This window comes from Oryctolagus cuniculus, chromosome 1, assembly GCF_964237555.1.
Source record: "Oryctolagus cuniculus chromosome 1, mOryCun1.1, whole genome shotgun sequence".
Lineage (NCBI taxonomy): Eukaryota > Metazoa > Chordata > Mammalia > Lagomorpha > Leporidae > Oryctolagus > Oryctolagus cuniculus.
The window spans coordinates 62379661-62391617 of NC_091432.1; the positions used below are offsets into that span (position 1 = coordinate 62379661).

General features: G+C 40.7%; 1 protein-coding gene across 1 annotated transcript; it reads left to right on the forward strand.

Moving 5' to 3' along the window:
- Positions 1–7268: 7268 nt before the first annotated feature.
- LOC100348120 (olfactory receptor 51I2-like) lies at positions 7269–8926 on the forward strand. The gene has a single exon (XM_002708550.4). The coding sequence runs from the start codon at positions 7552–7554 to the stop codon at positions 8524–8526; it is 975 nt and encodes a 324-aa protein (XP_002708596.3). The 5' UTR covers positions 7269–7551; the 3' UTR covers positions 8527–8926.
- Positions 8927–11957: the final 3031 nt, after the last annotated feature.

Consider the following 11957-nt stretch of genomic DNA (forward strand, 5'->3'; position numbering starts at 1 on the left):
AAACAGGAAGTTCAGTCATCTGAAGGCTCTGTCTTGGCTGTGTCTTCTTCAAATTTTTATTTATTTATTTCAGAGGTAGAGAGATGGGGGTGGGGGGGAGAGCTAGCTCCCATCCATTGATTCACTTTCCAAATGCCTGCACAGAACAGAAATTGGCAAAGCTGAACCCAGGAGCAGGGAACTCAGTCCTAGTCTCCTACGTGGGTTACAGGGACCCAAGCAATTGAGTCATCACCTGCTGCATCTCAGAATCCTCATTAGCAGAAAGTGGGAATCAGGAGGACAGCCAGGATTTGAATCCAGGAATTCTGACTTGGATGTTGATATCCCAACCATTGTCTTAATTAGCAGGCCAAATGCCAACACTGTGAATTCTTAAAAGAAAAAAAAAAAGAGGGAGCAATTTTTACTCTAGTGGTTAAGATGCCACCATCCCTCATTGGAGTGCCTGGGTTCAGTTTCCAGGTCCAGTTCCTGACTCCAGCTTCCTGCTAATGGGGAACCTAGGAAGTACTGGTGAACTCTCAAATGCTTGGGTTCCTGCCATTCACATGGGAGACTTGGATTGCGAAGCTCCCAGCTTCAGCTCACTCTAGTTACAGCCATTGCAGGCATTTGAGGAGTGAATCAGCGGATGGGTGCTCTCCATCTGCCTGAGACATCTCAAACAATTTTGAAACTATTTTTAAAAGTTTTATGATATATATAAGGGAATATGGAGTGGTGTGGGGAAATTAGAAAAATAACAGTAGAAGGGAGCATTATATTTTATAAACTTTTTCAAAATAAGGTACATACCTATACAGAACTTAACATTTTGCACAGAATATATCAAATATATTTTGAGAAAAAAAAAGTACGGCATGAGTTCTGTTAGGAGTAAAAGATGAAATTATTGTATCTCACACACAAAAAAAAACTTATTTCAGAATGGAAATATTTTTGAGAAAAGTAGTTGAGTATAATGATTTAGGAAAATGCTTGTTCCAGGTTGAACTTCAATTTAACATAAAGTTGGGAATTGATTTATTAAGTACAGTGTACATGTCAACAGCATGTAACATATTGAATTATGGTCACTTATGTGGGCAGCAGCAGAATACTAAAAGGACAAAGTTGTCATTTCAAGGAATCTCAGAACATTAACAAAACTGTTTTCAAAGGAAAAAAAATCGGCACTGCTGCCTTAAGAATACCATGAATGTAAGAAATGGTAGCACATCACATAAAATAGAAAAGGCAGTTCAAAGATAGAATTGTGGCAGATACTGTGTGTTAACTGTTGTTTCTTTGCCACATGTGTTGTATTTGAAAGTTTGAACAGCAAGTTTAAAATAAAGCATTCTATGACTGACAAAAAAAAATTGAGCAATGAGTAGGGCTTTCAAGGAAGAGTGAATGGACACGGGTGGCTAGAGGAGAGAGTGAGGTGGCAGAGGAAAAGGTTGGACTGGGAGGCTCAGCTCACAAAACTAGAACCTTTCAAAATCCATGCTGAGGGCACTGGATCTGTCCTTGAGCATAAGGTATGGTCAACTTCCATGGGTCATGCTCCAATCGGAAATGCAAATGAGACACTAAAGGAGCCCTTGAACTGTTGTACAGCATTTATTTTCTTCTGCTTTGTAACCTAAGGATGGTGAATTTGTGACCACTCTCATATCTTCTGGACACTATATTCTTATCTGTGTCCTCATTCTTTTTTTTTTTTTTTTTTTTTGACAGGCAGAGTGGATAGTGAGAGAGAGAGAGACAGAGAGAAAGGTCTTCCTTTTGCCATTGGTTCACCCTCCAATGGCCGCCACAGCCAGCGCACTGCGGCCGGTGCACCGCGCCGATCCGATGGCAGGAGCCAGGTACTTCTCCTGGTCTCCCATGGGGTGCAGGGCCCAAGGACTTGGGCCATCCTCCACTGCACTCCCTGGCCACAGCAGAGAGCTGGCCTGAAGAGGGGCAACCGGGACAGAATCCGGCACCCCGACCGGGACTAGAACCTGGTGTGCCGGCACCTTAGCCTAGTGAGCCACGGTGCTGGCCCTGAAACCATAGTTTTACCAGGTTATATGGCCCACATGCTAAAGCTGCTTACACCTGAGACTGAACATGCTACACACCCCTGTCTTTCTCTAGGCCATGTTGGTTAGGTAATAAACAGTTCAGATAATTATTCAAAAATCTTTTATGTTCTACCTCTAAAATCCAAAGCAGACAAGCAAGTATTGAGGATCTTTCTTGATGGTGGAAGGTAGAAGGAGAAATCATTTGTCTTACTTTGGAGAAAGCTTGCTGGCAAAACATAGACCCACCAACCTGTGAGAACTTGGCTGATGTGGCAGGCTGCTGAATGTCTGAGGAATTTAACTCCCATTCTGCACTGTGTGTAAGTCTTACTGGAAATGAGACTCAGAATACCAGCCACTTCCTAACTTCTAATACTTTGGCCATCAAACGCAATATCTAGGTTCAATATTACATTTCATTGGATGATATTTTTCCTTCTGTGGCATTTAAATTAATCCTTATCTCAGCATCTACTGAATCTTTAACCCAGTCATTAGTCCCAAGAAGTCTGACTCTACTGTTGGCTAACTCTGTCCCTCCCCAGTAAATACAAAGATGTTCTTTCTTAAAGTGAGGTAAGCAACCACAGGAGAACCAAGGGAGCATCCTCGCTCTGGGAGGCCTGTCTTAGAGAGAGCTACATTGCGGAATTCAGGCTGCTCATTTTGCTAATCTCTCTGGACTTCTCTTTATCCCCACCACTCCTCACCTCCTATAACAGGAACAGAGAGGTGTGTTTTGTTTTTTTGTTTTTTGCTTTTGGTTTTTTGTTTTTTGTTTTGTTTTGTTTTGTTTTGTTTTGTTTTGTTTTGTTTTTGCAATTCAAAGCGTAGTGTCCCTGGAGATTGGGTGCATTTTCTGGCAGCAGCATAAAAGCAGATGATCTCAGCTGTAAGGGAACCCTGAGCTTCTTTAGGATGCAGAACCACAACAGTGCAGGCTGGGATCACAGGCAAGGTGAGCTACCATGGTCCAGACTCAGACCTTTCTCCCTGTCCAGGTATTGAAGGGAGACAGAGATAGCAAAGAAATAACTAAATGTGGGTTTCATACTGTGCATAAGAGAGAATAGGTGAAGACTCCCTTGATATGGCTCACAGGTGTTGTATCTCATCATGTGCCTGCACTGGTATTTCAAAGTGGGTCCCCCCTTGACTGGCACCCTAGATAAAATATAAGTAGTCATGGTTTGCAAAAGTCCACAGTTTGCTCCAGTGAGCTTTTCACTAATTCATCAAAATTGACTGAATTCCTAGTAACAAAAATACAACTATGTATTAGTCAAGGTTACCCAGATAAACAGAACCAATTGGAAATATATACCTATATATCTGTATCTATCAATCAATCTACGTGTGTGTGTGTGTGTGTGTGAATGTGTGTGTATGTATAGTGTGAGAGTGTGATATAAAGAGAGAGAGAGACACACACACAGAGAGAATAAAGGAGAGAGAGAGAGAGGGATTAAGGAATTGTTTCATGCAATTGTTGGAGCTGACATTTTGAAATCTGCCTCAGAGGCTGGAGATTCAGAGTAGAGTTGACATTGAGTTTAAAGCAATTTGGTGCAGAATTCTTTTTTCCTTCCTTTCATTTCCCTCTTTTAACTAATTAGATGAAGCCCAACAGCATTTTAGATAGCAATTACCTTTAAAAAAATTTAGTAATTTAAATGTTGATGACATGTTTTAAAAATATGTTACCAGTAACACACATACTCGCATTTGACCCAAAATGGTATGCCCTGACTTAGCCAAGTGGACCTGTAAAATCATATATACCACAGGCTTGAGTAGTTTTATCAGTAAGTATAAGGTTTACTGTTTGTGGGAAGTTCAAACTAATAGAGAAGAGAGATAAATGAGAAATTATGGAATAAATGAGTAAACTGTTTTCAAAATATGTGAATCTGTAAAAAATGAAAAAGAAAAAATTATTGGCAATTAACATACAAAAGTGAAAATTGGAGAGCAAGAACAACTTACAAGATGGAGATTCAGAGGGGAAAAAGCTTAGCAAAGTGGAGAGGTGGGAAAATAAGAGAAAATTGTATATAGAAACACCATCTTGGAACCATAGAATGACACAGTTCAAAATATAGAAAATCGAATGTAAGTCAATGATTTTGCAGATGAGAAAATTCAGGACCATGAGGAAAAAGTGAGCTTGGCATCTATTACAATCTAGGACAAACAGTGTAGACCATTGTGACAAACCACCAAGACTGAGTTGTTCTACCAAGTCTCCTGCAGAGTCCTTTGATCTCTCTCTACCTCAGTGTGTTCACATGTATAAGTAAAGAGAGTTAAATCTGTTGCACAAAATTGTTACAGAGTAGAGGGGCAGTATACTAAAGTATAATAGCATAGATGAATCCAGAAATGTCTTCTCATTTAATGTGCTTTGTTCTGCCTGTCAGTATTACTCCAACAATTTCAAGACATGGAGAGGCAACCCCAGGGTCTCTCTCACTGCAGTTATCTCAGATACTCTAGTTCTGGAATCTTGCAAAGATGTCCACCGATGGACTGGCATGGAAATGATTATGAAATTCAGTGGGGCAATGGTATGGCAAGTAAAATGTGCCAATTTAAACATGGTAACTTATAAAGATTAAACTGACTGAGATGGCTTAAGAACTCCGGGGGCTTGTGGGGAGAGGAGGAGAGGTGGTGGTGTAAGTTGAAAGCAAGGATACCAGTCTGCATTTATCTGCAGCTTACCTAAGATACAATAAATGATGATGAGAGTAGAAGCAATTTACTCAGGGATTGAACAAAGCACAGAACATAGTGGTTAAGGTATATTAGGCAGATAAAATGGATCCGTGCAGGTAATCTAATGGCAAGGCTATCAGAATCATTTTTCTCTAGGTATCTCCATTATATTTCTTTTTAAAAAATATTTATTAATTTATTTTTAAAAGATTTATTTATTTACTTATTTATTTATTATTTAGAGTTAACAAGAGAGAAAGAGGCAGAGAGAGAGGTCTTCCATCCACTGGTTCACTCCCCAATTGGCTGCAACTGTTGGAGCTGCGCCAATCCGAAGGCAGGAGCCAGGAGCTTCTTCTGGGTCTCCCACGTGAGTGCAGGGGCCAAAGGACTTGGGCCATCCTCCACTGCTTTCCCAGGCCATAGCAGAGAGCTGTATCAGAAGTGGAGCAGCCAGGACTTGAACCAGTGCCCATATGGGACGCTGGCACTGTAGGTGGTGGCCTTACCCGCTACGCCACAGTGCCAAACCCTCTCCATTATACTTCTTAAAGTAGGGTATGGATTGATCCAAATATTAAGATTTCTTGTTGATATGGTAAGAAAACATTGTTAAGAAACTTAACCAAACCCGTTTTCGAAATTTCTTTTCTGCACAGACACCTATAAATCAACCTGTGACAAATTGCCAAATTATGTAATGAATGCATGGTTGCCTGAGATAGGCCTCATTTACTTCCTCTTCCAAAATTAGACACTGATTCTTTTATCTGGAAGCTAGGGGAACATATTAGCTTTTATTTCATTTTTCTTCATGAAATTTTATACTTTACTATTTATCCTTTTTTAAGGAATTTATTAATACATTAGGGTCTCAGGGTCACAGCAAATTCATGGTATTACTACAGCACAATTCTCATCACTTCTCATAGTAATAAGATTTTTTTAAAAAACTTTTATTATATAAGGTGAACAAGTTTCATGTATTTCAATAACACAGATTTGGGAGCACTTCCCACTCTACCCTCCCTCCCACTCATGTTCCCACCCATCTTCCTCCTTCCATTCTTACTTTTGCTTTCAATTTTTACAATGACATATTTTCATATATTTTATAATCAGAAGCTGAACCTTCCACTAAGTAAAGAATTCAACAAATAGTAAGTAGAAAAGACTATACTTTCAAGGATCAATTATGTAGTTCATTAATGTGATATTAATACAAATAGAATAGATCCAATGTAGTTTAGAGGTACAATACTAACAATATAATGATACTTGTGTATTCATTTAAAGAAGAAAATGTTGACTGCAAATATACTCTGTTCCAGGCACTGCATAAGGCAAAAGTTGTCTGTTATCAAGAAAAATAATATGACTACTGTACTCCTGGATTTGAAAGTAAGAGAACAATAAAGAAACATCAAGAAAAGAGCAATTACTTCTTTTTTATTTATTTTTTTATTTGACAGGTAGAGTTATAGACAGTGAGAGAGAGAGAGAGAAAGAAAGGTCTTCCTTCCATTGGTTCACTCTGTAAATGGTCGCTACGGCTGGCGCTGTGCCGATCCGAAGCCAGGAGCCAGGTGCCTCTTCCTGGTCTCCCAGGCAAGTGCAGGGGCCCAAGAACTTGGGCCGTCCTCCTCTGCCCTCCTGGCCCACAGCAGAGAGCTGGACTGGAAGAGGAGCAACCAGGACTAGAACCCGGCGCCCATATGGGATGCCAGCACCACAGGTGAAGGATTAACCAAGGGAGCCACGGTGCCAGCCAGCAATTACTTCTTTTTTTTTTTTTTTTTTTTTTTTTTTTTTTTTTTGACAGGCAGAGTGGACAGTGAGAGAGAGAGAGAGAAAGGTCTTCCTTTAGCCGTTGGTTCACCCTCCAATGGCCGCCGCGGCCGGCGCGCTGTGGCCGGCGCACCGCGCTGATCCGATGGCAGGAGCCAGGAGCCAGGTGCTTTTCCTGGTCTCCCATGGGGTGCAGGGCCCAAGCACCTGGGCCATCCTCCACTGCACTCCCTGGCCACAGCAGAGGGCTGGCCTGGAAGAGGGGCAACCGGGACAGAATCCGGCGCCCCGACCGGGACTAGAACCCGGTGTGCCGGCACCGCTAGGCGGAGGATTAGCCTAGTGAGCCGCGGCGCCGGCCCAGCAATTACTTCTTGATTCTCAGTTTTCCTATCTAGACAATGGAGGAAAAAAAACATGGCTTTGTCCAAGATGTGGTTGATTCTAAATATGGCAAAAATTCAGTAAAAGATATTTAAGCACATCTCATTAAACTTATTACAAATTGAAGTTCATAGAAGTACCATGGGCAAGATAAATGGATGACATCAGGAAGAATTGATGTCACAAAGTACATAACCAGAGGAGATAGAACAGTACCTGCTTATTCTCTCAGACTCATTACTGCTACAAATATTCTCATTCTTGTTTCTCTGTTCCTACCCGATTAAGACAACATTATCATTTTCCACACAGGTATTCCTAACTTCCCGCTATACACATGGAAGGAATACATCCTCACTTTGGACTAACAGTAGACACTGACTAGATTTTTCTGGACTTCACTTGTTATTTTCCAGGAGAGAGAAACTCATTCCACCAGGAAGACAAATAACAACCTTAAGAAAGATAAATTTTTGAAAGATAGCTATGATTATGTAGCACTGACATAGCTCTAAAGGATCAGTACTTTGGATTCAATACAAGATTACTCTTTTCTACCATACTGGACCTTCCACCTTTCTGTCCATATAGAAGCTCTCAGATGCCAACCAGGATGCTGTCATCCCCATCCTTTGTCAACATCTCTTTCTTCCAGCCACCTGCTTTCCTCATGATTGGCATCCCAGGCATGGAGGCTGTTCATGGCTGGATCTCCATCCCCTTCTCATCCATGTACATGATGGCCCTCACTGGAAACTGCCTGATCCTCCTGGCTGTGAAGAGGACCACAAACCTACACCAGCCCATGTACTACTTCCTCTCCATGCTGGCCCTCACTGATGTGGGCCTCACCTTGTCTACACTGCCCACCACCCTGGCTGTGCTCTGGTTTGACCATCGACTCATTGGCTTCAATGCATGCTTGGTCCAGATGTTCTTCTTGCACTTCTTCTCTGTGGTGGAGTCCTCAGTGCTCCTGGCCATGTCATTTGACCGCTTTGTGGCCATCTCCAGCCCCTTGCACTATGTGTCTGTCCTCACAGATAATGTCATCATCAAGATGGGGCTGGCCATAGTGGCTCGAGCCACTGTGTCCCTCTTCCCTTTGCCATTTTTGCTGAAGCGACTGAACTATTGCCCTGGCAAGATCCTCTTGTCACATTCATTCTGCTTCCATGCAGATGTCATGAAACGGGCCTGTGCTGACATTACTGTCAACATCCTTTATGGGCTATACGTGGTCTTGTCCACAGTGGGTGTAGACTCCTTGCTTATTGTACTGTCCTATATCCTTATTCTTCATACAGTGATGGGTCTGGCCTCTCCCAAGGAACGTTTACGGGCCCTCAACACCTGTGTATCTCATTTCTTAGCCGTCCTGGTTTTCTACATCCCAGTCATAGGTGTGTCCATGATCCACCGATTTGGGAGGCACCTTCCACACATTGTGCATGCTCTTGTTGCCTATGTGTACCTGGTGGTGCCTCCTGTGCTCAACCCCATCATCTACAGCGTGAAATCCAAGCCCATCAGGAGGGCCATGCTCAGAGTGATGAGACTCAAATGCCAACAGTGATGAAACTGTACTATTATAAATTTTGTTGTCCTGGCCGGCGCCGCGGCTCACTAGGCTAATCCTCTGCCTAGCGGCGCCGGCACACTGGGTTCTAGTCCCAGTCGGGGCGCCAGATTCTATCCCGGTTGCCCCTCTTCCAGGCCAGCTCTCTGCTGTGGCCAGGGAGTGCAGTGGAGGATGGCCCAAGTGCTTCGTCCCTGCACCCCATGGGAGACCAGGAAAAGTACCTGGCTCCTGGCTCCTGCCATCGAATCAGCGCGGTGCGCCGGCCGCAGCGCGCCGGCCGTGGCGGCCATTGGAGGGTGAACCAACGGCAAAGGAAGACCTTTCTCTCTGTCTCTGTCTCTCACTGTCCACTCTGCCTGTCAAAAAAATAAATAAATAAATAAATTTTGTTGTCCTAAACAGCACTCTGGCCTCAGAATCAGACTTTAAGGCATTTGGATCCAGCATTTGGATCTCAGGCATGGAAAGCCAAGACCCTGTGGCAAAAAATGGCCTAAATGTAAGAGTTCTATGAATGAGATCGTGGTAGAAAGAATGGGCCATCAAAGAAGGAGTTATCTTTTTATGAAGGGAGGAGAGAACTTCCACTTTTATTATGGTCTTGTCTAAATAATGTCAGAGTTTGTGAACTCAAGAGGCTTCCATAGCCTTGGCAGCTCATGACAAGAGCCTCGGGTGATTACAAATGTCATAAATAAGAGCAATTTTTAAATCAACAACAGAAGTCACTGTGCACTTACTTCCCTTGTAGGATCTCTTTCCTTAGTGTATTGTACTATGAGGATTAATGGTAAAGCTAATCTTCAAACAGTACTTTATACTTTATGTGTCTGTGTGGGTGCAATATGCTGAAATCTTTACTTAGTATATACTAAGTTGATCTTCTGTATATAAAGATAGTTGAAAATGAATCTTAATGAAGAATGGGATGGGAGAGGGAGTAGGAGATGGCATGGTTTGTGGGTGGGAGGGTGGTTATGGGGGAAAAACTGCTATAATCCAAAAGTTGTACTTTTGAAATTTATATTTATTAAGTAAAAGTTTTCTAAAAAATATTTGAAAATTTGTACATCGTAAAATAGACTACTCTTGCGTTGCTGGAACCTGATAGACACAGCAAGCCATGAAACTTCATAGACCATACTAAAGCAGTAGGAAGACCATCTGGTTTTTCATGTTGCAAATTTAAGTAATAGAGTTGTATTGAGAACTAAAGATTTTGAAGTATATTAAACATAGTCATTTATCTCTCAAGCTTCTAATCTCAGGCTATGTAAAATGCTTGTTAGAGTCAGGCAGGCTATAGACTAATGAGTGCCATATATAACTCTGAATGAGATTGCTAGGTATTACCAAAACTTGCATTTGGAGATTTGCAAGTTTCTGCAAAGGAGAGAAATCTTTTGATTTCTCTTGAAAATTAGATACAGGCCAAATAGGAATTGAGCAAGAATGAGAACAGTCCAGTACAAAAGAAGCAATTTGAATAAAAGGCACTATATTTGGAAGAATTAAATATTTTTCCAGAAATATTTGTGTTCTTGCATTTCATTAAGCCTCCACCACTTGTCATATCTCCATTGGTATGGCTGTGGAATAGGATTTGAAGAGGGAATGAAAAAGGATGAAGGCAAAAAGGTAGATGACCAAATTGTTCATGACTGCATACACAATACTAGGAATTTTCATTCATATCTAATATATAAAATTTATTTAATGTTTTACTCTAAAATAAGTTAATAGTTTGAATTGAAGATTAGAAATATATTAGACACATGAGCAAAACTGGAGCCAAGAAAATTAATGTTTAAGTTATCATCTATTTTCAGTGTCATTCTAGACACATTTTCCTCCTCCAGAGTCATTCTCATCCCCATACCTACCCATATCTCATTTCTAGTTATCCATATCACCCTATAAGCCTAATTTCTCAGAAAACCCTAATTAATTCTCATTTCAATATTTTTCATATAACTTTGCTTGTGTCTTGCATGTGTACAACAGTCTGTCACTCAACTAGACTGCAAGCCCATAGGTTTCAGCACACAACTCGCTGTCTAATGGTGTTAATGGAATAGAGAAACTCAAATGTCAATTAGGTAATTTTGAAGTATTTAATTATAAATTATTCTGAGTAGGAGATAAAGCAATGAATTAAAATCTTTTATTTTTAATATTTTTATTTTTATCTTTATTTTTATACAAGTTTCATGTATTTCATATATGTAGATATAGGAACAAAGTGTAAGAGATCATTTGGAGATGTTTTCCCTCCAGTGAGCCTCTAATTTTTCAGAGGAAAAAATACTTATAAACGCTGCAACAATTTGTGGAAAAGTTTCAACTTGGATAGATGCCCTGCATATATAGAGACAGCACAACTGATTGAACTATGCCATCTCATTTAGTTAAGGCTCCTTGCCTTTTCACCCTGGGATGAAATCACTGGAATTGATTGCAATCACTGGAAGTGATTTCATTCACACCTCACCAAAATACTCTGGCCTAGTAAAGAGGTCTTCCAGGAAAAAAGAAAGGGAAAAGGAGTTTTAGAGAATATACTAAGATGTGTAAATATATGTCTGGTTGAATGCACCATCTTAGAAAGTGAAGTTATGGACATTGTGTGTCTTTCTCCTCACCTCCCTTACAAACTCCTCCAAGTATGAGGTCAATTTCACAAGATCTTGTATATAGGGCCTGAACCAAGAAAGCAGGGTTATATGTCAGAGTCCTTAAGAATTCAAGTTTTATCTTTTAAAAGCTTTATTAATAATAGTTATATACTCTTATAGGCTACATTGTAACATTTCAGTACAGGTTTAAAATGTGTGCTGATCAAATCATGCTCAATATCTCCCTTTCTTTTAGAATACTTTATGATTGAGGCTTGGAGTTTCTTATGTTGTTCATTAAATATATGACAGTTTATTGAGAACTATAGTCTCCTCATTATGCTGTGTGACACTGGGAACTTATTCCTTCAACAAAACTATAAAACTCGGTTTGGTACCCATTATCCAAGCTCCCTACTCAAATCCTGCCAAAACTGTCTCCTAAGTATCAGCTATCTGCTGAGGAGCATGTGAGCCTCTAAACAAACAGATTTTTTCCCCTAAATGCCCACAATGAACTAGGCACTCTGTTAGATGATAAAAATACAATTGTACCAAAACCAGACTTGATTCTCGTGGCAAGAGTGCACATTAATATGTCTACAAATAAATGTAAATTTGTACTGGCATTATATACCATCCATTTAGGCTTCCTTTCCTCCGACAGACTATATACTCCATGAGGAGAGAGTCTAAGCCATTTGTTCAGCTTTGCTTTCTCAGTGCAGGAATCACACTCACTGGAGTAACACTAATGTTAACAGCATTAAAAATGTATTTGGTGACTGCATCAGTTATACAGCCCTGCAT

Bases quoted from the DNA above. Each gene is read 5' to 3' on its own strand.
- LOC100348120 (XM_002708550.4), top strand. From the start codon at position 7,552: ATGCCAACCAGGATGCTGTCATCCCCATCCTTTGTCAACATCTCTTTC.